Raw genomic sequence first — 26,889 nt, 5'->3', positions numbered from 1 at the left:
TCAGGAGATTGATACAATCCTGGCCAACGTGGTGAAACCCCGTCTCTACCAAAAATATAAAACCTAGCCATGTGTGGTGGCACATGCCTGTAGTCCCAACTACTCGGGAGGTTGAGGCAGGAGAATCGCTTGAACCCGAGAGGCGGAGGCTGCAGTGAGCTGAGATCGCGCCACTGTACTCCAGCCTGGGTGACGGAGCAAGACTCCGTCCCCCCCCCAAAAAAAACCCAAAAATTAACTGGGTGTGGTGGCACACACTTGTAGTCCCAGCTGTTTGGGAGAGCCAGGTGGGAGAATTGCTTGAACCCGGGAGGTGGAGGTTGCAGTGAGCCGAGATTGTGCCACTGCACTCTAGCCTGGGTGACAGAGTGAGACCCTGTCTCAAAAATAAAAAAAAATTTACTGGTAAATTTCCTTTCTTGCAAAATACTGCTATCTTTTGGCTTTTGACACATAACAGACATTAGTGTGAGTTTCTGTATGTTTTTGTTTTAGTTTTTTTAAACCTGGAAATCCAGATTCTGGTAGTCTTTGAAGAGAGTGGTCACTGGGTGAAAATAAACTTTCTAGTCTGCATAGTTGAACTTAGAGGAAGTAGGTATTCGTTCATACACTAAACATTTATTGAGAACCTGCAATGTGCAATACAGGGTAATAGGCACTGGGCTACAGAACAGAAATGAATAGAATGGGATCTCTGTGTGGGTGACTGTCTAGGGAAATACTGAATAAGTGTGTTAATTGCCCTTTTAGCAATTAAGAACATTTTGCTATTGGGGGTACATGGCCAATTCCCTGTGTCACACGGAGGGTGAGGTGGGGCACATTAGGGAAGGCCTCCTGACAGAGGTGTTACTCAAATTGTGGTGTTGTTAAATAGTGTTAAACAAGAAGTGTTATTTAGATGGTGGTTTAGCAATGAGAGTGGTAAAGGTATTTTAGACATATGAACCGGCATGTGTAAAACTCCGTTAGCATTAGAGAATGTAGTGCAATTAATTTTTTTAAGGTTCATATACTGATCAGTTTTAATGTTGATAGATAAAGGAGTTAGTTCTTAAAGATTTTTCAGATGATAACTATCAGTACCCTGCTCCGCCTCCTCATTTCCTTTTTGGTGGAAGAATCCACTGTCAACTCTTAAAGCCAGATCATAGGTTTCTCAGTCTTTCTCACTGTAACATATTGTTTATTACTGATTTAAGCATTGTAGCCATTATTTCTTGACTTCCCTGCATAGAAGATGAAAATGTAATTCTTTTGTACCCCTGTGTCCTTCCTATTCTACCATCCTCCCAGTATACTTGATGCTATAAAGACTGTTGAAGGCATGTATCATGTCATGATTAATTTTATTTCTTATACATAGTGTTTCCAACCTCCACCCTTGTATTAATAATTTTGTTTGCTTAGTGTTCTGAGAAAGTACCGTAAACTTGGTGGCTTAAAACAATATGTATTTATTAGTTCATAGTTCTGTAAGTTAGAAACCTGGGCATGCCATGTCTGAATTCTCTGATTAGAGTTTAGTGGACTGAAATTGAGGTGACTGCCAGAATAAGTTCTTAGCTGGAGGCTTTGGGGAAGAATCTGTTTCCATACTCATTCAGCTTGTTGGCAGAATTTAGTTTGTTGATTTGTAGGACTAAGGTCCCAGTTTACTTGCTAGCTGTCATCTAGAGTCCCCTCTCGTTCCCAAGTCCAGCCACATTCTTTGACACATAGCCACTTTCATGTTCAAAGTCAGTGGAGACATTCTCAAATGTCAAATCCCCTGAGGGTTTTAATCTGTGACCTCCCTTTATGCCACTAGCTAGAGAATACTCTCTTTTAAAGGGCTCTTGTGAGTAGGTCAGGCACACCTGGATAATTTTCCTATCTAAGGTCAGTTGATTTGGGACTTTAATTACAACTGTAAATTATTTCTTCACAGTAGTACCTAGATTAGTGTTTGAATAACTAGGAAATGATGTGTGTACAGTAGTGGCCAAGAACCTAAGTGATCATCTTAGATTTCTGCTTAGTACACTTAGTTGTCTATGCAGTTGAACCTATTCTTTTCACTTGTTATCTGCACATTTCCTCAGTGATGTTTTGTTACTTTCATCATCTTGAAGGGACATGACATATTTTTTTTTTTTTTACACTTTAAATTCTAGGGTACATGTGCACAACGTGCAGGATTGTTACATATGTATACGTGTGCCATGTTGTTGTGCTGCACGCATTAACTCATCATTTACATGAGGTATTTCTCCTAATGTTATCCCTCCCCGCTTCCCCCACCCCATGACAGGCCCCAGTATGTGATGTTCCCCACCCTGTGTCCAAGTTTTCTCATTGTTCAGTTCCCACCTATGAGTGAGAACATGCAGTGTTTGGTTTTCTGTCCTTGTGATAGTTTGCTCAGAATAATGGTTTCCAGTTTCATCCTTGTCCCTACAAAAGGACATGAACTCATCCTTTTTAATGGCCGCATAGTATTCCATGGTGTATATGTGCCACATTTTCTTAATCCAGTCTATCATTGATGGACATTTGGGTTGGTTCCAAGTCTTTGCTATTGTGAATAGTGCCGCCATAAACATACGTGTGCATGTGTCTTTATAGCAGCATGATTTATAATCCTTTGGGTATATCCCCAGTAATGGGATGGCTGGGTCAAATGGTATTTCTAGTTCTAGATCCTTGAGGAATTGCCACACTGTCTTCCACAATGGTTGAACTAGTTTATACTCCACCAACAGTGTAAAAGCGTTCCTATTTCTCCACATCCTCTCCAGCACCTGTTGTTTCCTGACTTTTTAATGATCTCCATTCTAACTGGTTTGAGATGGGAGATACGACAGATTCTTCTATGCTCTAGTTTGGACTGTTTTTTCTTAGGCTTTTGCACAGCTGTTGTAACTGGATTTTCTTTTACTGCCTGTCCTTTCTGTGGGATGTCTGTTTTCTGTGCATCATATCTTTTCTTGTTTTACGTTCTTTTTCTGATGGCAGCCATGAATGGCAGTGGCATTTCACAAAAATACATAGAAGGTAAATTTGTTTTTTGAGATACTGCATGTGTGAAAATACCTTCATTCTACTTTCAAACTGATTCGTAGTTTGGCTGATATAAAAGTCTAGGTTTCCTCCTCAAAATTTTGGGGAGTTTTTTTTTCTTTGTCTTAAGACTTCCAAAATCGCTCTGGGTACCCTGGAGCCATTCTAATTCTTGATTCTTGAATGTATCACCCCTCCTTCACTTTTCTGGCAACTTGTATGATCATCTCTGTGTTCCTGTTTTCAGTTTCATCATGTGTCTTTTCATCTCATTGTTCTGGATACTTGGTGTGCATTTCAAGCTGGAAACTCATCTTCTTGAATTATAGATGACTCCATTGTATCTTATTTCTTCCTCTTCGTGTTTTTCTTCTCTTACTTTCTGAACTTTTTGTTACTTACATGATCGATATTCTGAACAAGTCGTCTGATTTTCTTTTTTTCCTGCTTTTTCTTCTCTTTGTCCTTCTGTTCTACTTTCTAGGGAATTTTCTCAATTTTATCTTTCAGCCTTTTTATTGAGTTTTTCTTTTCTGCTGACATGTTTTAATGCCTGTGGGTTCTTTTGTGTTTTGCTGAATAATTCTTTTGTACAACATTTTGTTTTTGTTTTATGAATGCAGTGTTTTCTTTTGTTTTTTTAAAGAGATAACAATGTTTTAATTTCAACTGTAAAAGACAAAGATCATTAGATTGCATTTTCTCTACAAGTTTCAAACCCGTTTTTAAAACCACAGGAATTTTAACCCCTAAAGGGTAAGAGAAAGACCAAAAAATAACAACCACAGGACAATTTTTGTATCAGTACTATTTAAATAAAAATCCGTGTGTATTTTGTTTCTTTTTCTTTTTTTTGTAAATTATACTTTAAATTCTAGGATACATGTGCATAACGTACAGGTTTGTTACATATGTATACTTGTGTCATGTTGGTGTGCTGTACCCATCAACTCATCCTTTACATCAGGTATAACTCCCAATGCAATACCTCCCCCCTCCCCCCTCCCCATAATAGGCCCCGGTGTGTGATGTTCTCCTTCCCGAGTCCAGGTGATCTCATTGTTCAGTTCCCATTTATGAATGAGAACATGCGGTGTTTGGTTTTCTGTTCTTGCGATAGTTTGCTGAGAATGATGGGTACCAGCTGCATCCATGTCCCTACAAAGGACACAAACTCATCCTTTTTTTTGGCTGCAAATCTATGGTGTATATGTGCAACATTTTCTTAATCCAGTCTGTCACTGATGGACATTTGGGTTGCTTCCAAGTCTTTGCTATTGTGAATAGTGCCACAATGAACATACGTGTGCATGTGTCTTTATAGCAGCATGATTTATAATCCTTTGGGTATATCCACAGTAATGGGATGGCTGGGCCATATGGTACTTCTAGTTCTAGATCCTGGAAGAATCGCCATACTGTTTTCCAGAATGGTTGAACTCATTTGCAATCCCACCAACAGTGTAAAAGCGTTCCTATTTCTCCACATCCTCTCCAGCACCTGTTGTTTCCTGACTTTTTAATGATTGCCATTCTAACTGCTGTGAGATGGTATCTCATTGTGGTTTTGCTTTGCATTTCTCTGATGGCCAGTGATGATGAGCATTTTTTCATGTGTCTGTTGGCTGTATGCATGTCTTCTTTTGAGAAATGTCTGTTCATATCCCTTGCCCACTTCTTGATGGGGTTGTTTGTTTTTTTCTTGTAAATTTGTTTGAGTTCTTTGTAGGTTCTGGATGTTAGCCCTTTGTCGGATGAGTAGATTGCAAAAATTTTCTCCAATACTGTAGGTTGCCTGTTCACTCTAGTGGTAGTTTCTTTTGCTGTGCAAAAGCTCTTTAGTTTAATTAGATCCCATTTGTCAATTTTGGCTTTTGTTGCCATTGCTTTTGGTGTTTTAGACATGAAGTCTTTGCCCATGCCTATGTCCTGAATGGTATTACCTAGGTTTTCTTCTAGGGCTTTTATGGTATTAGGTCTAACATTTAAGTCTCTAATCCATCTTGAATTAATTTTTGTATAAGGAGTAAGGAAAGGATCCAGTTTCAGCTTTCTACTTATGGCCAGCCAATTTTCCCAGTACCATTTATTAAATAGGGAATCCTTTCCCCATTTCTTGTTTTTCTCAGGTTTGTCAAAGATCCGATGGCTGTAGATGTGTGGTATTATTTCTGAGGACTCTGTTCTGTTCCATTGGTCTACATCTCTGATTTGGTACCAGTATCATGCTGTTTTGGTTACTGTAGCCTTGTAGTATAGTTTGAAGTCAGGTAGCGTGATGCCTCCAGCTTTGTTCTTTTGACTTAGGATTGTCTTGGCAGTGCGGGCTCTTTTTTTGGTTCCATATAAACTTTAAAGCAGTTTTTCCCAATTCTGTGAAGACAGTCATTGGCAGCTTAATGGGGATGGCATTGAATCTATAAATCACCTTGGGCAGTGTGTCCATTTTCACAATATTGATTCTTCCTATCCATGAGCATGGTATGTTCTTCCATTTGTTTGTGTCCTCTTTTATTTCACTGAGCAGTGGTTTGTAGTTCTCCTTGAAGAGGTGCTTTACATCCCTTGTAAGTTGGATTCCTAGGTATTTTATTCTCTTTGAAGCAATTGTGAATGGAAGTTCATTCCTGATTTGGCTCTCTGTTTGTCTGTTACTGGTGTGTAAGAATGCTTGTGATTTTTGCATGTTGATTTTGTATCCTGAGACTTCGCTGAAGTTGCTTATCAGCTTAAGGAGATTTGGGGCTGAGACAGTGGGGTTTTCTATATGTATACAATCACGTCATCTGCAAACAGGGGCAGTTTGACTTCTTCTTTTCCTAACTGAATACCCTTGATTTCTTTCTCTTTCCTGATTGCCCTAGCCAGAACTTCCAACACTATGTTGAATAGGAGTGGTGAGAGGGCATCCCTGTCTTGTGCCAGTTTTCAAAGGGAATGCTTCCAGTTTTTGTCCATTCAGTATGATATTGGCTGTGGGTTTGTCATAAATAGCTCTTATTATTTTGAGATACATTCCATCAATACCGAATTTATTGAGAATTTTTAGCATGAAGGGCTGTTGAATTTTGTCAAAGACCTTTTCTGCATCTATTGCATGTGATTTTTGTCTTTGGTTCTGTTTATATGCTGGATTACGTTTATTGATTTGCGTGTGTTGAACCAGCCTTGCATCCCAGGGATGAAGCCCACTTGATCATGGTGGATAAGCTTTTTGATGTGCTGCTGGATTCGGTTTGCCAGTATTTTATTGAGGATTTTTACATCGATGTTCATCAGGGATATTGGTCTAAAATTCTCTTTTTTTTGTTGTGTCTCTGCCAGGCTTTGGTATCAGCATGATGTTGGCATCATAAAAAGAGTTAGGGAGGATTCCCTCTTTTACTATTGATTGGAATAGTTTCAGAAGGAATGGTACCAGCTCCTCCTTGTACCTCTGGTAGAATTCAGCTGTGAATCCATCGAGTCCTGGACTTTTTTTGGTTGGTAGGCTATTAATTATTGCCTCAATTTCAGAGCCTGCTATTGGTCTATTCAGGGATTCAACTTCTTCCTGGTTTAGTCTTGGGAGAGAGTAGGTGTCCAGGAAATTATCCATTTTTTCTAGATTTTCTAGTTTATTTGAGTAGAGGTGTTTATAGTATTCTCTGATGGTAGTTTGTATTTCTGTGGGGTTGGTGGTGATATCCCCTTTATCATTTTTTATTGAGTCTATTTGATTCTCCTATCTTCTTTATTAGTCTTGCTAGCGGTCTATCAATTTTGTTGGTCCTTTCAAAAAACCAGCTCCTGGATTCATTGATTTTTTTGGAGGATTTTTTGTCTCTATCTCCTTCAGTTCTGCTCTGATCTTAGTTATTTCTTGCCTTCTGCTAGCTTTTGAATGTGTTTGCTCTTGCTTCTCTAGTTCTTTTAATTGGGATGTTAAAGTGTCAATTTTAGATCTTTCCAGCTTTCTCTTGTGGGCATTTAGTGCTATAAATTTCCCTCTACACACTGCTTTAAATGTGTCCCAGAGATTCTGGTATGTTGTATCTTTGTTCTCATTGGTTTCAAAGAACATCTTTATTTCTGCCTTCATTTCGTTATGTACCCAGTAGTCATTCAGGAGCAGGTTGTTCAGTTTCCATGTAGTTGAGCGGTTTTAATTGAGTTTCTTCATCCTGAGTTCTAGTTTGATTGCACTGTGGTCTGAGAGACAATTTGTTATAATTTCTGTGCTTTTACATTTGCTGAGGAGTGCTTTACTTCCAATTATGTGGTAAATTTTGGAATAAGTGTGATGTGGTGCTGAGAAGAATGTATATTCTGTTGATTTGGGATGGAGAGTTCTGTCGATGTCTATTAGGTCCACTTGGTGCAGAGTTGAGTTCAATTCCTGGATATCCTTGTTAACTTTCTGTCTTGTTGATCTGTCTAATGTTGACAGTGGGGTGTTGAAGTCTCCCATTATTATTGTATGGGAGTCTAAGTCTCTTTGTAAGTCTCTAAGGACTTGTTTTGTGAATCTGGGTGCTCCTGTATTGGGTGCATATATATTTAGGATAGTTAGCTCTTCCCTATGAATTGATCCCTTTACCATTATGTAATGGCCTTCTTTGTCTCTTTTGATCTTTGATGGTTTAAAGTCTGTTTTATCAGAGACTAGGATTGCAACCCCTGCTTTTTTATGTTCTCCATTTGCTTGGTAGATCTTCTTCCATCCCTTTATTTTGAGCCTGTGTGTGTCTCTGCTGTGAGGTGGGTCTCCTGAATACAGCAAACTAATGGGTCTTGACTCTTTATCCAGTTTGCCAGTCTGTGTCTTTTAATTGGGCCATTTAGTCCATTTACATTTAAGGTTAATATTGTTATGTGTGAACTTGATCCTGTCATTATGATGTTAACTGGTTATTTTGCTCGTTAGTTGATGAAGTTTCTTCCTAGCCTCGATGGTCTTTACATTTTGGCATGTTTTTGCAATGGCTGGTACTGGTTGTTCCTTCCATGTTTAGTGCTTCCTTCAGAGTCTCTTGTAAGGCATTGTAAGGCAGGCCTGGTGGTGACAAAATGTCTAAGCATTTGCTTATCTGTAAAGGATTTTATTTCTTCACTTATGAAATTTATTTTGGCTGGATATGAAATTCTGGGTTGAAAATTCTTTTCTTTAAGAATGTTGAATATTGACCCTCACTCTCTTCTGGCTTGTAGAGTTTCTGCCGAGGGATCTGTTGTTAGTCTAATGGGCTTCCCTTTGTGGTTAACCCAACCTTTCTCTCTGGCTGCCCTTAACAGTTTTTCCTTGATTTCAACTTTGGTGAATCTGACAGTTATGTGTCTTGGAGTTGTTCTTCTCAAGGAGTATCTTTGTGGCATTTTCTGTATTTCCTGAATTTGAATGTTGGCCTGCCTTACAGGGTTGGGGAAGTTCTCCTGGATGATATCCTGAAGAGTGTTTTCCAACTTGGTTCCATTTTCCCCCTCACTTTCAGGCACCCCAATCAGACATAGATTTGGTCTTTTCACATAATCCCATACTTCTTGAAGGCTTTGTTCATTTCTTTTTCCTCTTTTTTTTTTTTTAGACTTCTCTTCTCACTTCGTTTCATTCATTTGATCCTCAGTCGCTGATACTCTTTCTTCCAGTTGATTGAGTCGGTTACTGAAGTTTTGCGTTTGTCACGTATTTCTCATGTCATGGTTTTTATCTCTGTCAGTTTGTTTATGGCCTTCTCTGCATTGATTGTTCTAGTTATCCATTCTTCCATTCTTTTTTCAAGATTTTTAGTTTCTTTGCATTGGGTATGTAATTCCTCCTTTAGCTCTGAGAAGTTTGATGGACTGAAGCCTTCTTCTCTCACCTTGTCAAAGTCATTCTCCGTCCAGCTTTGATCCGTTGCTGGCGATGAGCTGCATTCCTTTGGAGGGGGAGATGTGCTCTTATTTTTTGAATTTCCAGCTTTTCTTCCCTGCTTTTTCCCCATCTTTGTGGTTTTATCTGCCTTTGGTCTTTGATAATGGTGACGTACTGATGGGGTTTTGGTGTGGGTGTCCTTCCTGTTTGTTAGTATTCCTTCTAACAGTCAGGACTCTCAGCTGTAGATCTGTTGGAGATTGCTTGAGGTCCACTCCAGACCCTGTTTGCCTGTGTATCAGCAGCAGAGGCTGCAGAAGATAGAATATTGCTGAACAGCGAGTGTACCTGTCTGATTCTTGCTTTGGAAGCTTCGTCTCAGGGGTATACCCCGCTGTGTGAGGTGTGGGGTGTCGGTCTGCCCCTAGTGGGGGATGTCTCCCAGTTAAGCTACTGAGGGGTCAGGGACCCACTTGAGCAGGCAGTCTGTTCGTTCTCAGATCTCAGCCTCCGTGTTGGGAGATCCACTGCTCTCTTCAAAGGTGTCAGACAGGGTCGTTTGCATCTGCAGAGGTTTCTGCTGCTTTTTTGTTTGTTTATTTAGCTGTGCCCTGACCCCAGAGGTGGAGTCTACAGAGACAGGCAGGCCTCCTTGAGCTGCTGTGGGCTCCACCCAGTTTGAGCTTCCCAGTGGCTTTGTTTACCTACTTAAGCCTCAGCAATGGTGGGCGCCCCTCCCCCAGCCTGGCTGCTGCCTTGCCCTTAGATCGCAGACTGCTGTGCTAGCAATGAGGGAGGCTTTGCGGGCGTGGGACCCTCCCGGCCAGGTGTGGGATATAATCTCCTGGTGTGCCATTTACTAAGACCCTTGGTAAAGCGCAGTATTGGGGTGGGAGTTACCCGATTTTCCAGGTGTTGTATGTGTCAGTTCCCCTTGCTAGGAAAAGGGATTCCCTTCCCCCTTGGGCTTCCCAGGTGAGGCGATGCCTTGCCCTGCTTCAGCTCTGGCTGGTCGGGCTGCAGCAGCTGACCATCCCCGATTGTCCAGCACTCCCTAGTGAGATGAACCTGGTACCTCAGTTGAAAATGCGGAAATCACCCGTCTTCTGTGTCGTTGGCGCTGGGAGCTGGAGACTGGAGCTGTGCCTATTCGGCCATCTTGCTCCGCCCCATCACAGTGTTTTCTTTAATGCAGTGTTTTAATTACCAAAGATATTAATGATACATTTTTCTAAGCTTTCATCTCTGCCTGGTCTCTGTTTCTTTTAAGGTGCTGTTTTCGTATTTAGTTAGTTTTTTTGTTTTCCCTTTTTCATATCAAAGATTTTAATCATATCTCTTGATCCTTGGTTGCCTTCTCTTATTTACTTACTTTCTATTATGAGAAGTTTGAAGCAAATTCGAAAAAGGAAGAAAAGTGTAATGAATCCTGAAGCATCACCCAACTTCAAGATCACCATTTTGTCTGTATGAATTTAGGAATGGACACTAAAAAGCTGAGTAGAAGGATTGTGTGTGTGATGTGCTGGGGAGGCTTGCTGATTATGGTGGTTTTTTTTCTTGAGACAGGATCTCTGTTGCCCAGGCTGGAGTGCAGTGGTGTGATCTCTGCTCACCGCAATCTCTGCCTCCAGAGTTCAAGTGATCCTCCTGCCTCAGCCTCCCTAGTAGCTGGGGCTATAGGCGTGCACCACCATGCCTGGCTAATTTTTGTATATTTAGTGGAGACAGTGTTTCATACTGTTGGCCAGTCTAGTCTCAAACACCTGACCTCAGCTGATCTGCCCGCCTTGACCTCCCAAAGTGCTGGGATCACAGGCATGAGCCACTGCTCCCGGCCATAATTGTGTGTTTTTCTTTTAGAATGATCTCGTTAGGTTTTGTAGGAGAATGTTTTTGGGTTAATTTTTTAAGGTCTTTCCTCAGTGAAAGACCCCTCAGTCTCCTGCCTGTTATATGCTGATATAATCTTCCTGTTTTATGTCATATCCCTGTTCTTGATTACATGGTATCTCCTTTTCTTGAAACCATCTGTTTTATCTTAGCAGAAAATAAATAGCTAGTTTTATGCTGGTTCAGAGGAGGGTCAGTTAGTTTTCTGCTTATGTATCTGGATGAGATCTTGGCATCAAACTGCTTTCTAAACATTTTCTCGAAGTCCTCTTATTATTAATAGTTCCTTTTCACTGTCCTCCAATCCTCTGTCCCCCAGATGCATGCATGCATGTGCACACGCACTTGTGCACACACACCCCTCAAAATACCTGGTGCCATTAGTTCCTCAGTCTTTTTTCTGTAGTGTAAATCAGGTAGTTTGTCTTTTCCTGCCGCCCCTGCTAGATTTTAGTTTTGGTTTCTTCGTTAGCTAAATCAGTTAGCACTTGTCTTTTTTCCCAGCTTCCAAAGTGAATTACTTTTATCTTTTCTTATGCTGTCTTTGTATTTCTGTTTTTAGTTCTTTAAAAAAAGGGAAAATCCTTCTATATCCTTTTAGTTGGCTTTGGGAAAGAACAGTAGTAAATGCATGTGTTGAAACTGTTCATCCGTTAGCTGTTAACGTAGTGATTTCTAACACTGCTTTATTTGGTATAGCAGGAACATAGAGTATAGAGCTTGTGTAGGGGGAACTGGTCAGGAAGGCTAAGTGAACATCTCTTGAAGGTCAGAGGAAGAAATGTTATTTTTATTTTAGAAAAGTAGTCAGGGCACCACTGAGGTCACTAGTTCGGAAGAGGGTAAAACTAAGGTCAAATAGACTAATTAGGAGACTGTTAATCAGAAAAAAGATGATAAGAACCTGAATTATGGAGAGAAGGGGAAAGATTTGAAAAATATTAGGAGATATTTCTTCTTTGAAGAAGAAGAAGAACCAGGAGGTAGTTATGATATAATTTATCACTAGGTAATTAGTGATTCATGTCACTTGAGTTAGGAAATACAGGAAGAAGAACTGTATTTTAGGAAGACAATGAGTTGGTTCAGTATTAGAGGTTGAGATGATGTTCTAGCTGATAATGTGCTGTAGTTAGTTGATTATCTGGAGTTCAGAGAGTTGTTTCAGAGATGATAGATTTGTGTATCATCAATGTGTTCATGGGACATGAGAAGAGAGCCAAGGATACTACCCTGAGAATGGTCAGTATTTGGAGGGTGCTGTTTTTTGTTTTTTTGGTTTTTTTTTTAATGTTTCTTTTGTGGAAGTAATTATAGATTCACGGGACGTTTCAAGGATTGTATAGAGAAATCCCATGTATCCTTCACCCAATTTCTCCTTACATCTTATGTAATTATAGTAGAATATTAATTCTCCTCTCCTTAATTATTCCTGGTAGTTCTCTTATTTTAATAACTGATGAATTTATTTTTGAACTTTCAGAGTATTGTAGGCAATGTCTTGTAGTTACTGTGGACCCAAAGGGTGCTTACATTTACTTAAAGCTGCATATCAGAGATTGGACACATTCTTTAGCCACTAGAATTATAAGGTACTGAATCTCTTCAGGTGTTGATTAAGACAGTGTGTGTGTTTAGCAGTTGCTTACTTTAGTTTTGCTAATGATAGCATATTTTGAATATTGGAATACAGACTTAAGTAAGTAGATAAATTTTCCAAGGAAATTTTAAGTCAACTTTATAATCAAAATGAACTTGACTTTTTTTTTTTCTTAATATTCTTTCTTTTTTGTTTCATGAAAGATTGAGCTATGTAGAGTGACATTGAAGTGAGTTTTAAGGCCCACTGTGTACTACTCTGTTAAATAATGGTATTTTCATAATTCTCTTCCTTTGGAAAACTCTTTAATAGTCTTCCAAGTGGTTTTTCATGATAAAAAGGGCCAAAATTGTATTTAACATAAGTTCTGGAGATTTAATATACAGTGCAGTGACTATAGTTAAAAAATAATGTATTGTACACTGGAGATTTGCAGGTAAAATCCCAACAATTGAACTTAGTAGTATATGTCATCAAAAGGGGCATACATGTATGCTATGTGGCCTTATAATTTGCTTTGAATTATATTGACATTTGAATTACTTCTTAGGTGAGGAGGTATTTGGTAATTTATTTGGTTTCCTGTTTGTGTTCATCAAATTATAGATATTATGTTTTACAGATTGACGTTTTACCCCTTTGTTTTCTTCCAAAATACTTACTGTGTAATACATTGAATCAACCTCCCTAAGACAGTAATTCAGCAAACTAGAATTTTATATCAAAACTTACCTTCTTCTTCCATCTTTGTGTTCTTGATTCATTAAAAATATTATCAAAAATTCTTTAATACGTTGAAAAGATAACAGAAAACTCCTTTGCTGTCATCCCAACATCATCCTTTTTCCTTTCCTGTATCTAAGAAGCAGTAAGTTTTTTTCTGTTTGCGTCCAGAAACATTTTTGTGTATACCATATACAGATACCTAGATATTTTAAAAAATTCTTTGACACGTGGAATTGTTATACACACTTCTGCACCTTTTAAATTTGTTTGAAAATTTAAAATTCTGTGTCAAATCCTCCCATCCTTTTTGTGTGTGTGTGTGTGTGTGTGTGTGTGTGTGTGTGTGTGTGTGTGAGAGAGGTGAGGGGATGGACAGATTCTCGCTCTGTCGTGTAGTTTGGAGTGCAGTGATGGGATCATAGCTCACTGACTGCAGCCTTGAACTCTAGGGCTCAAGCGATCCTCCTGCCTCAGTCTCCTGAGTAGCTGGGACTACAAGCAGGCAACACCATGCTTGGCTAACTTTTAAATATTTTTCAAGAACAGAGTCTTGCCATGTTGCCCAGGCTGGTCTCCAACTCCTGGCCTCAAGCAGTCCTCCCGCCTTGGCCTCCCAGTGAGTTGGGATGACAGGTGTGAGCCATGGCGTTCAGCCCCTAAAATCTTTTTTAATGGCTTTTCAATATTCTTGAATCTGAAGTTCCATAATTTAATTACTTTACCGACGAACATTTAGGGTAGGTTTGTTTTAGATTATTTAGGTGAAAGCATCTATAGAATTTAAAATTCCAAGGTTAATATGTCATCTGTAGTGACAGGGAGAGGAAAATAGATATTTCTTATATGTGCAATCTCTTAAAATTAACAGATGTATGTAGCCTTGGCATATACATTTTTTTAACTGCCAATAGGCAATTGAATAGTATTTTTTAATTTTTCCTTTCCAATTATAAACAGAACTAACTTTGTTTTACTATTGCTTGACCTTCCTAAAAATATGATTCATATTTTTTAATTGGTTTTAGGGCTTTTTATATGATAGGTAATTTTTTGGTGGGGGATGGGACATTAGAGTGTCTTATTGTAAGTTTTATTTATACTTCCCATAGGGATTAGGAGCAGACAGCAAGAACCTGTACCCTTTCCTGCTCCCAGTTATTCAACTGAGTACAGATGTTTCCCAGCCTCCACATGTTTATCTTCTGGAAGATGGTTTAGAATTATGGTAAGAGGAAAAACTTAATACCATGGATCTTATTTTATTCGTGACCTTTCCTACTCTCATGCCAATGAAGTTAAGGTCATGTAATAGGGCTTTGAAAACAAAAAGTGTAAACTCTTTCTTCAAACTGGGCCATATATCTCCTTTTTTTTGACAGCTGTCACTCAGTGTAGGATTACAGTAGACAAAGTTAAAGGTGGACATTTCAGTAGGAACTCAACTGCATTTCATCTTTTGGAATTTGTCATGTAAAATGGGGTCATGGTAACTTTTCCAAAAAGTTATTGACTTATAATTTCCAGTCTGTTAAATGAGATGTTTGGGGGATATTAAGGTCCTCTTACTACTTAACCAAGCATTGAGATATTATACCTCAGCTCCAAATGCTAATGCTACTTACAGTCTTAACTTATTGTTTTACTGAGTAAATTAGTAGTATGCATTATTAAGAGGTTAAAAAAAATGACCTGCTTCTGTGGCAGCTCAGTGCTGCAGAGGTTTATTGACTGCCCATGGTGTGTAAGCAGCTGTGCTAGAAAATCCTTTTGCTTTATTAAGCTCACTGTACTGTTGGCAACAGTTTTTTCCAGAGACAATCTTTCAGTAATACATGAAAAGTTTCAAAATCCCGTTATGTAAATTGATAGTGCAGTTAAAGAAAGCAAATCGTAGAGATCAACCATAAAAGAAATGAACATTTGTTTCTCTTCATCCCTGCCTCCCTCCCTTTGGAACTTGCTTCCTTCCTTCTATTGTTTTTCTTAGATGTCTAGAATTTAACAGTTTTGGTTCTTAGAAATTACCTTTGATGCAAATTATAAATAATGATCTATATCAGGATATGAGATGAATGACTTTAAAACTTTACTGAGTAGATACTTATTAATTTGTGGTTTGCGTTCCTCAGAAAGGTATTGTTCAAACTGAAATGGCATCTATATGGTTTGGTTGTAAATTAGCCTGTTGTTGAAATATTTTATAGTCAAACATTTTGTATAAGGATGGATTACTTTAGATCAGAGGTTGGCAAACTTGTACTGGACAGGACCAGATATTAAATATTTTAGGCTTTCTAAGTGACACAGTCTTTGTTGCAACTATTCGACTCTACTGTCAGTGTCAAAACCGTCATAGACAATACATAAACAAGTAGGTATGGCTGTGCACCAGTTAAACATCATTTATAGAAATAAGTACGTGGGTGGATTTAGCCCATGAACTGTAGTTTGCCAACCTCTGCCCTAGATTGTAAGATAAAATATTAATTCCTGGCAGATAAATAATTTTTGTAAACATGTAGATACTATATGATATTGAATGTTAGAAAAAAATCCAATATTAAAGAGATTAGACTCAGAGTTATCAGTATTGCTGACAATATATCAATGTGTTTATTAAAGGTATAGATATTTTCAAGGGATTACATTAAAAAGTAGTAGTAAAAATGCACTGCTTTGTTAATGGAAATGTTTTTTCCTAGCCTTTAGTTACTTGCTAATGAAAATAAAATATTAGGAGAAAAAATTTTTAATTACCTAATTTGTTAATAGTTGAGTTTCTTTAAAGAGAAAAAATTCATGAAGAAACTCCTTCTTCATGAATTTTTCTTGATGGGTTAGAGTTTATATTTGAAATCAGGCAAACATAGGCACCATTCCCAGTGATATTACTGCATTTTATATGTAATTTGAATAAGTTAATCATCATTGGTGAACCACAGTTTCCTTGTCTGTAAAATGAAGAGTAATTCCTACCCTTACATGATTGTCGTGAATATCAGATAATGTTTGCTGAAGTGGTTGGCACTTTGGATATGGCATTCGATGCTTGAAAATAATTCAAGATTGCCTAGGAAGCAAAGGACAGATAGAGAACATTCTGCCCAGGGCAGAATTCTAATGAACTTGTAACATTTTGAGGACACGAGGAGCCATCTACAAAGACAGAGAAGAGCTATGTACTTATATAGTAGGAAAACCAAGCCAAGAGAGGATAACATTTCCTAGAAGAGGGGAGAGTGGTCAACTTTGTCAAATGTTGCTGATTTTCCTAGTAAGATTGGTATAGAGATGTGTATTTGGCCACATGAAGATGTTAGGAGGGTTTTCACCGGAGTGGTAAGAACATAAATTAGAATTGGAATAGACTGAAGAATGAATTGAAGGTAAGTCCGTACAGACTATACACACTGATAACTTGTTTGAGAGCTTTTACTATTAAGAGGAGCATAGAAATGGGGCAACAGCTGGGTAGTGTGGGAAATGTTAAGATCTAGAGGAATGGGTGAGGCTGGAGAGTGGGATAAGTAAAGGAAGCAAAAAGTGGTGGGATTCAGAGCTCAAGTGCAGGGGTTGAATTTTAGTAGCAGCTGGGATACTTCATCCATTTTAACTGGAGGCAGAAGGTGGTTTTCCAAATTTTGTAGTGTAATGAGATAGGAAGGTGTTCCATCCAATAGCTTCTATTTTCTCGACAAAATATGAAGCATTGTCATTAGTGGGGAGTAATGGGCTGAATTAGGAGTTTGTACAAGATATGAGAGGTCTATAGGTGAGAGAAAGTATGAAGTAGTTATCTTAGAGAATGGGAATTTGAATTTATTAGGGATGAAACCAGTACCACTCGATGTTTGGGGTCACGAATATAAAGTGAAACTCTCAGACTGATTATGTGATTTATCTCCCACTATGGCTTTTTATTTTCCTCTTGCTCCATCTCACTAGAGATTTGTCAGTTACTAGTCTTTTCAAAAACAACCTTTGGCCTTGGTTCTCTTTGTTGTATATCTGTTTCCTATTTATTAATATCTGTTCTTATGTTTATTATCTTATTCTGCTTGCTTTAGGTTTATGGGCTTGTTGTCATCTGATCTCCTTTCTAAGAAAATCAGCTTATCAACTCTTAGCCTTTCTTCTATCATAATATAAACATTTAATACAATAAATTATTTTTATACAGAATTTGAACAAAAGACCTTGAAATTTTTTTTTTTTTTAAGATAATTGGATGAGGTAGTAATGAATACTGGTAAGCAGTCAGCAGTATCAGCTATATCTTGTTAAATGTAATATGATCATTTTTAAAAACGAAACAAATTTGATTGCTTTTTGTCATTTACTCAAAAGATCATATCTTTCTCTTAAGAAAAAAGCCTTTCTTTTAAAAGAACTTTGACTTCCTAGGATAAAGTTGACCTGGTGGGGAATTCTGCTATTAATGCATATTATAAACATTTTTCTAATACTTTATCTAATTTTATTTTTTCCTCTATTAATGAGCTGGATCTGTGATCTACATTTTGTGATTCTTCTTGATTTTATATCAGTGCTATGTTTAACAATTTAAAAATGGTTTTCATTGCACTGGAATGATTTTTGTGATATGTACCAATCTATTCTTTATACATTTGAGCAATTAATTAATAAAAGGAACTGGAAATAGACCAATGTTGGGGGCCACGGGTTCTTTATAGTTATGATAGCATCATCAGGTTATTCCTTAGTTTTTAGTTTTTATAGCCAATATTAGATTTTGAATAGGCTTTCCCCTCCTTTCGTCGCTGCTGTTTTGACAATCAAAACAATCCTTATTTTGAGGGTTGGGGGATGTGAACAGATGGACCAACCACACACTTCTGGGATAACCCATCATGGATATATATTATGTCATGGATTCTGATCAGATTAGTTTGTAATTGGCCTTTGTTACACTAAACCTTCCGTGTATACGTATTATATTACGGATTGTTTCATAACTGCTAATGCGGTCAGATTGGCTTGTAATTGCCTTTATTGTACTAAGTTCATATTTGTTAAGCATTTAGCATAAGTTTTACTAATTTATTAGCCTAGTTTCCCATCGAAGAACACATTAATTACATGTGGCAGAGGGACATATCAAGAAAATCAGAACAACAAATTAACTTTTTTACTTGTTTGACCAATTTGTAATAGTTATGCTTTTGGTTTATTGTTATAATTTCATTATTATGGATACTTTAGTATATACAGTTGTGTCTTTCTATCAACAGGAGATTGGTTCCAGGACTACCACATATACAAAAAATCATGCATACTCCAGTCCCGCAGTCAGCCCTGCGGAACCTGTGTATATGTGTATGTGAAAAGTCAGCCCTCCATGTACTTTGGTTTTTCATCCTGTGAATACTGTATTTTTAACCTTGCATTTGGTCGAAAAAGTCTAGATATAAGTGGACCCACTCAGTGTAAAGCTGTGTTGTGCAAGGGTCAACTGTAGTTATTTTCCTTACTACTTTTGCTGTGTATGTAGAAATACTACATAATTTGTAGACAGGTTTTTATTTTGAGACATTTGGTTAATTCTTTCTTAGAAAGATAATTTTTATAACTTACTGATTATACACTTACCTTTCTTCATTGAAATGAGACGTTTTAAAATATTTAAGTCATATGTTAATGGCGTTAATGGGCGTAGAAAGTGTTAATCATCTGCTTTTCCTTTCTAGGTTAGTAACTTTGGAAAACAGCCCATGTATCACACCAGAGTTGCTGCGTATATTTCAGAATATGTCACCACTTCTTGGTATGTGTTAAAGCATAAACTTACTAATGTTTTTTAATGCAACCATAATTTGAAGGCATTGAAACAAATTTTTTTTTTAATATATATATATATATAAGTTCAACTTTTAGTTTAGATTCAGGGGATATATGTACAGGTTTGTTACATGGATATATTGCATGATGTTGGGGTTTGGGGTCCAGTTGATTCTGTCATCCAGTTAGTGAACATAGTACCTAATAGTTTTTCAACCTTTGAGTTCCTCCCTCTGCCTTCTAGTAGTTCACAGTATCTATTTTTGCCATGATCATGTCCATGAGTACTCAGTGTTTAGCTTCCATTTATAAATGAGAATATACATACTTTCCATTTTTATTTAATCCCTGATATTGACAAATAAGTCAATTGGTGGTGTTTGTTTTGTTTTGAGACAAGGTCTTGCTCTGTTGCCCAGGCTGTAGTGCAGTGGCATGGCATCTACTGCAGCTTCAAACTCCTGGACTGAAGCAACTCCTGTAGCTTCCTGAGTAGCTAGAGCTACAGGCACACACCACCACATCTGGCTATTTTTTTTGGAGATGGAGTTTTGCTCTTGTTGCGCTGGCTGGAGTGTAATGGCGTGATCTCGCCTCATGGCAGCCTCCACCTCCCGGGTTCAAACTATTCTCCTGCCTCAGCCTCCTGAGTAGCTGTGATTACAGGCATACATCACCACACACAGCTAATTTTTGTATTTTAGTAGAGACGGGGTTTCACCATGTTGGCCAGGCTGGCCTTGAACTCGTGACCTGGTGATCTGCCTGCCTTGGCCTCCCAAAGTGCTGGGATTGTCAGAGGCAAAAAATGTCCCTGAGGTATAATGAATGACACACTGGAAAAATAGACTCACTCTTTGAAAATACCAGCAAATGTGGACTAAAAACAATTATAACTGATTAAAAAATCATTTTCTTGCCTTATTTGTTGCATGAACATGGTGGTTAGATAATGTGATTAGTTCTTCACATTTTCTCCTAAATTTTTTGTTACTCTTTTCAAATAACAATCAAGGTAACCATTTATTTTCCAATAAAGAGCCATTTGCTGTTTGTTATCTAGAGTCCCCATAAAAGGAAAAACTTACCAAAGATGAAGTCAGTGGCAATAGGTGTTGATCTACTAGGAAAAATTTTTTCTTTCAGTCATCGTAGAGAAAGAGAATAGGGTTCTTTGGTGAAGGCCTTTTTAATTCTGTTCTACCTAACTTTGAGACTACATACCATCCTGCTTTAGGCAATCCACAGGCTTCTTTATATTTGACCTAGGATTAGACACCTCAGCCAGACCTTTTACCAGCTTTGTCATGAACAGCATTCAGCTGCTTCCACATATGTGTGATTTCACACACTGGTATCTTTTCACTGTTTTCCACTTCAAATTTAGCATGCTTAGTCTCCACAATGCTCAGTTCCCTAAGAGTGGTGGGAGAGGCATTGGTAATCAAGAATAAGAGATTTAAATAGAAAGCATATGACTTACTTTACTATTACTGTATGACACTATTTTTAGTGTAGCTTTAGTTAAGTGCTCTAGTGTAGTGGTTTTTTGTTGTTGTTGGTGGTGGTGGTGGTGGTAGTGGTGGGGTTTTTTTTGTTTGTTTGTTTGTTTTTGGTTTGTTTGCTTTGTGTGTGTGTGTTTTTTTTGTTTTTGAGACAGAGGCTTGCTCTGTCACCCAGGCTGGAGTGCAGTGGCTCAATCTCAGCTCAGTGCAACCTCCGCCTCCCAAGTTCAAGCAGTTCTCCTGCCTCAGCCTTCCTGAGTTGCTGGGACTACAGGCATGCGCCACCATGCCCAGCTAATTTTTGTATTTTTAGTAGTGAAAGGGTTTTACCATGTTGCCCAGGCTGCTCTCAAACCCCTGGCCTAATGTGATCCGCCTGCCTCGGCATCCCAGTGTGCTGGGATTACAGGCTTGAGCCACCTCTAGTGTAGTTTTAACGATAGAAATCTTTGTAGTTGATGCATGTTTCTTACCAAATCAGTAAGGAGTTTTATGTGTTTGGAATAATACCTGGCACAGAGTAAGCATTATCTAAATGTTTTGCTAGTATGTTTAGTACTATTACTATCACTATTAATATTACTCCTATTTTAAAATTATCCTACCATTGACTGGCTCTTCAGGATTTGTTACTTTACTGAATCAAGAACTAATGAAATTTCAACCTTTTGATAACGGATATTCAATTTAAACTTTTTTAATTTTTAAAGATTTAAAAAGTTCTATTTTATAAAGTTTCGATAAATATAGGTGATGTGGATGCTATTGAATTGTTTTCTACTTTTATTGTTCAAACTGGTATGTGTATTTACATCAATAGTGAATAAATTCTGTTTACATTTGTTGATGTTTATTAGTACATCTTGACCTCAGTATTGCTTTTATTTTTGTTTGAGTTTGACATACAGCTTTTTGCCCCTTCCTTCCTTCTTTTCTTTTCCTTTCCTTTCCTTTCCTTTCCTTTCCTTTCCTTTCCTTTCCTTTCCTTTCCTTTCCTTTCCTTTCCTTTCCTTTCCTTTCCTTTCCTTTCCTTTCCTTTCCTTTCCTTTCCTTTCCTTTCCTTTCCCCTTTCCTTTCCTTTCCCCTTTCCCCTTTCCTTTCCTTTCCTTTCCCCTTTCCCCTTTCCTTTCCTTTCCTTTCCTTTCCTTTCCTTTCCTTTCCTTTCCTTTCCTTTCCTTTCCTTTCCTTTCCTTTCCTTTCCTTTCCTTTCCTTTCCTTTCCTTTCCCCTTTCCTTTCCTTTCCTTTCCCCTTTCCTTTCCTTTCCTTTCCCCTTTCCCCCTTTCCTTTCCTTTCCTTTCTTCCTTTCCTTTCCTTTCCTTTCCTTTCCTTTTTCCCCTTTCCTTTTCTTTCCTTTCCCCTTTCCCCTTTCCTTTCCTTTCCTTTCCCCTTTCCTTTCCTTTCCCCTTTCCTTTCCTTTCCTTTCCTTTCCTTTCCTTTCCTTTCCTTTCCTTTCCTTTCCTTTCCTTTCCCCTTTCCCCTTTCCTTTCCTTTCCCCGTTCCTTTCCTTTCCTTTCCTTTCCTTTCCTTTCCTTTCCTTTCCTTTCCCTTTTCCCCTTTCCTTTCCTTTCCCCGTTCCTTTCCTTTCCTTTCCTTTCCTTTTTCCTTTCCTTTTTCCTTTCCTTTTTCCTTTCCTTTTTCCTTTCCTTTTTCCTTTCCTTTTTCCTTTCCTTTCTTTCGTTTCACTCATGTTGCCCAGGCTGGAGTGCGATCGTGTGATCTGTCTCCTGGGTTCAAGAGATTCTCCTGCCTCAGCCTTCCTAGTAGCTGGGATTACAGGCATGTGCCACCACCCTGGCTAATTTTTTGTGTTTTTACTAGAGGTGGGGTTTCTCCATGTTGGTCAGGCTGGTCTTGAACTCCCGACCTCAGGTGATCCACCCGCCTCGGCCTCCCAAAGTACTGGGATTACAGGCATGAGCCAGTGTGCCCAGCCGTACATTCTTTCATATAAGTTTAAACATTTATTTTTAAATACAACCAGAATATTTAATCTTTTAAGAGTATAAACCAAAGTGAATACTGTTTTTGTATCAGTTAAATTCTCTTATCAGAACAATGCTTTTAAACTATCTATTTAATGAGTATGCTAGGTATTATATTTTTCTAAGCAGAAATTAAGCCACTGGGCTAGTTGCAGTGGCTCATGCCTGTAATCAGGTAGTTTGCTTGAGGGCAGGAGTTTGAGACCAGTCTGGGTGACATAGCAAGACCTCATGTCTACAGGAAATAAAAGTTAGACGGCCTTGGTGGCCCATGCTTGTGGTTCTAGCTGCTCAGGAGGCTGAAGCGAGAGGATCAAGGCTGCAGTGGCTGCAATGAGCCGTTATTCTGCTCTTGGATTCCAGCTTGGGCAACAGAGCAAGACACTTTCTCTTAAAAAAAGAAAGAAAGAAAGGCACTGGCAGAAAGTTTCCTACTTTAAAACATATAAAGCCAACATTATAGAACACTTTAAGATGTTTAAGTTAATGATTTTTTTAGGATGTGTTAAGTATGAATATATTCAAGGCTAAGATTCATTTTACGTCCTTTTTCCTACATGTAAATAGAATCTGGTAAATTTTAAGCAGAACCAGAGGCTGTAACTAGAAGTAATTCTATTAATTTAGTTCTAATGGCTTTTTTTCTTTAAATCTATGTTATGGTGTTAATTCACTTAGTATTCTCATTACTTAAAAGATCAGCATGTGACTGGCTCTTGTCCTAGTTATTATGAATGCAACACTGATGTTCCTTTAAGTGTAAACTTTTTCAGCTGGTAACTTTCTGTCAAATTTGGAAAGGATGAAGTAGATTTCTCTAGATTCTGTATGACATAATTTAATAATTCACTCCCTGTCCTCCTTACAGAAATTTAAAGGAATATATAAAATATAAAATAAAAATTAGGTATAGGAGCAGAATTATAAATAAAAGCAAATAGGAGTAGATTATAAAATAAAATCACACTAACGATATGAATCATATATGCCCAGTGCATAACTAAATACTTAGATAGGTTATATACAGGTTTACCTTAGAGCTCTGTAGCGGTCTGTGAAAAGAAAAACTAGTCACTTAAATCAGGGATTTTCAGTCTTGGCTCTGTTGACATTTGGGTCAGGTAATTTCTTTGTTGTGGGGAACTTTCCTGTGTATTGAAGGATGCTTAATAGTGTCCTCAGCTTCTACCTGCTTGATGATAGCGATGACAAAAATGTTTCTAGACATTACCAAATGTCCTGTAGGGGACAAAATGGCCCCTGGCTGCGAACCATAGACATAAATTACTCAGTATCTGGAAGTAAATATATATCTATTGCATGATTGAAGTATAACTTCTTGGTATTAGGACTAGACAACTTTTCTTCAGAGTCTCACTAGGGACTTGTGGATGTAATGAACAGTGTCCAGTACCTTAAAACAGATAAATTTGTTAATTTTAGAGCTATCTGTAATATCAGTATTTATTTATTTGATGATGATAACATGTCCAAGAAAAGTTTGTCAGTGCCATCCTGGGCATGGCAGAGGCATGGAAGGCGGTGTGAAGTGACCTAATTTGTATAGAATGGTCCAGCAATAGTTTTTAATTATCTGTAGGAAGAGATGGGCTCTTTTCTTTTTATATCAAGTCTTCTAAAATGTTGGGGTTTTTTAAACATTGATTTTGATAAAATTATACTTGGCAATGATTTCAAAATTATATTCCCTGATATGCCTGGAATGAAGCCATTCTCAGTTCTCTCTTAAATATAGACCCTTGGCCCTACTTTTCATGGCAATGGCCAGACAGTCTGCTATTCATTGTTGGTCTACAAAACAAGTATGCACAATTGCAGGCTTTCTCTCCTTGAGGAGAAAAGGATAATGTGAATTTTTCATAATGATAGCTTTATCTAATATAAAGGACCCCTTTATCCTGAGATTTTTATCTTCTGTTGTAAAAAGATACTTAGATGACAGCTTTTGTTTTTTTTATGTCTTTTAGATTAGTAACTAGTAATAAGTTTATCATTTCCTGTCCCCTTCTTATCCTCATTTTTTAAAACTGTCAAATCCTAAAGTTTAGGAACTAATGCCTTCAAAGACATTTTGAGACAGGGTAGGATTGTCATTGTTTTGTGAAAATAAATGGAAAATTCACATCTGAATAGAATGTCTTCTTTCATTAGGATATGATAGATAAGAACACAGGGGCTTATCTTTTGCCAGAAATGGAGAAAAAACAATTTCTTATTGTGAGTGAATATAATTTCTAAAATACTTGCAGCAAAGAATGGCAGGTTTTAGGCATCGATGGTATTTTGGGGTCATATTTTAATCTGTATAATTTTACACATACAGCCTATATTCTCTTTTATATTATTAAGTAGTGAAACGTAAAATAGCACAGTGTCAACCTTTGATCATATTCAGTTTTAGCAAATAGTTTCTACTCTGCACTTGCAAAGGAATAGCTAAAAAGAGTATCCTTTTCTGATAAAAGCTGAAAGATTGAAAATATCTAAACTTAATATTATTTTTTTGGAGGGTGATCAGGACTCTGTTGAGAAGTCATATCGCATATTTAGTGCAAGTGCAGTAACACTCAGTAAATGTTCACTGAGTGAACCCATTTAAGCAGATGTCAAAATATGATGGTAAAATGATTCAGTTTCATGTAGTTTGCCATGCTAGCAGTAAAAATTTATTTTGAAATGAAAGGTTGGGTCAAATGGTTAGGTAGTTTTTTTCTCAAAGAAAAAAACATGGGGAGCTTGGCTTTTTTATGAATGTTTCACCTAGTGAAAAGCAAATAAGATAGCATTAAGCTTTGCGTTGATACCAGTATTCATTCATTCATTCATTCATTCATTCATTCATTCATTCATTCATTGAGACAGGGTCTCACCCTTTTGCCCACCCTAGAGTTCAGTGACATGATCATTGCTAACTGTACCCTTTAAGTCCTAGTGATATCAGTTTTTAGATATCTATAGATACTAGTAGTCTGAATAGTGCTCAGAAGAGGTTTCTAGAATATGCGAATTAGTTTTAAATAACCATGAATCACTTCATTTAAACTAATTTTGAGCAGTGAATTAATTTGTTTTTTGTTTGTTTGACATTTATTGTTTTGGCAGAACTAAGTTCAGAAAATCTTAGAACTTGTTTTAAGATCATCAATGGTTATATCTTTTTATCATCAACGGAATTTTTACAGGTATGTTGGAGTAGTTTTGCATTATATGAAATTATATAATTATTATTTTGATTATTTCTTATTTGAAATCGGGGGTGCCTTTTCAAACTTTTAAGATTGGTCTTATTTTAAGGCAGAGAAACATTGACTGTGAGCATTTCCCATTGCAGGGCAGATGTGCTGCATGTAATTCCTTTCTTATTTAATGCAGAAAATGTGCTATGTTAACAAATTTTTATATTCCTATAAAAATCAATGTTTCGATAATCTATATTTTTTATTTGGCATAGTCTTTTTTCTTTAACTTTTCCTAGGAGTTCCAATTGAAATTTGATATGCTTAGACCATTATTAGTGTATAATTCTGAAGTGCATTATAATGAATCCCAAATGAAATTTTATGCCTTTTTGATATTACAGATATGTTCTTACATATATTGACTTTTAATTGAATTTCAGACATATGCAGTAGGTCTATGCCAGTCGTTTTGTGAACTTTTAAAGGAAATTACTACAGAAGGTCAAGTTCAGGTGCTCAAGGTATTGTAATCATTTTAAATGAATATATTTGTGAATTTTTCATTTATATTTTATGATTGGGTGTGGACTTCCATTTGGGTGTGGATGGTTCACAAGAAGGACAAGAGTTGATATAGTTCTAGACAGGCTATTTTAGCAGTTTTCAGTTGGTTTAATACCTGTGGACCAGAGGTCTCAAATCTGAAGGTTCATACACTTTCAACAGGCAACAGATCAACTGGACATCTTACGAAAATTCAATTCTGGATTTCTAACAAGGTCTGAACTGATCGGGATGTTGCCTATCTTGAGACCTCACTTTGGGTAGTAAGGATTTAAAAACTCTTGCAAATTATGCAGTGATGTAATATCTGATACTTCTCATTCTTTCATTTTGTTAGTCTGCTGTTGGGACAAAGTTTTCACTTTATAATTTGTTGGCTTTAATTTAAGTTAGCAATCAAAATTAGAGTACCATGTTTGTTGAGATTGTGTAACTATGAACCAACAGTCTCTAAGTTATATATTATCTTTATATATTATACCTGTCTTAAAGATATAAATAGTATTCAATGTATGTATTTACATATAAACAAATGTATGTAGAAATATATTAAAATATCTTTATGTATGGACTTTGAGAGAAGGTATAGCTGTTAAAAGTACCCCTATTTGGGTACATGTATGTATACATACATGTCAAACCTGCACGTTATACACATGTATCCTAGAACCTAAACTATAATGAAATAAATAAATAAATATAAAATTGATTCAAAATAAAAAGAAAAGTACCCCTATTTTT

General features: G+C 37.3%; 1 protein-coding gene across 4 annotated transcripts in view; it reads left to right on the top strand.

Annotated features, from left to right (window-relative positions):
• The window catches only part of IPO11 (importin 11), a 230,911-nt gene that overhangs the window by 102,529 nt on the left and 101,493 nt on the right, over positions 1–26,889 (top strand). For all 4 annotated transcript variants that reach the window (XM_050793725.1, XM_050793727.1, XM_050793726.1 and 1 more), the window contains 4 exons: positions 14,207–14,322; positions 18,806–18,882; positions 25,508–25,587; positions 26,025–26,105. In XM_050793725.1, the coding sequence (XP_050649682.1) occupies positions 14,207–14,322; positions 18,806–18,882; positions 25,508–25,587; positions 26,025–26,105 (354 nt within the window). The remainder of the gene's footprint in view (positions 1–14,206; positions 14,323–18,805; positions 18,883–25,507; positions 25,588–26,024; positions 26,106–26,889) is intronic.

The sequence above is a fragment of the Macaca thibetana genome, chromosome 6 (assembly GCF_024542745.1).
Source record: "Macaca thibetana thibetana isolate TM-01 chromosome 6, ASM2454274v1, whole genome shotgun sequence".
NCBI lineage: Eukaryota > Metazoa > Chordata > Mammalia > Primates > Cercopithecidae > Macaca > Macaca thibetana.
Note: the sequence above shows the minus strand (reverse complement) of the source record. Positions and strands in the feature narration are given on the sequence as shown.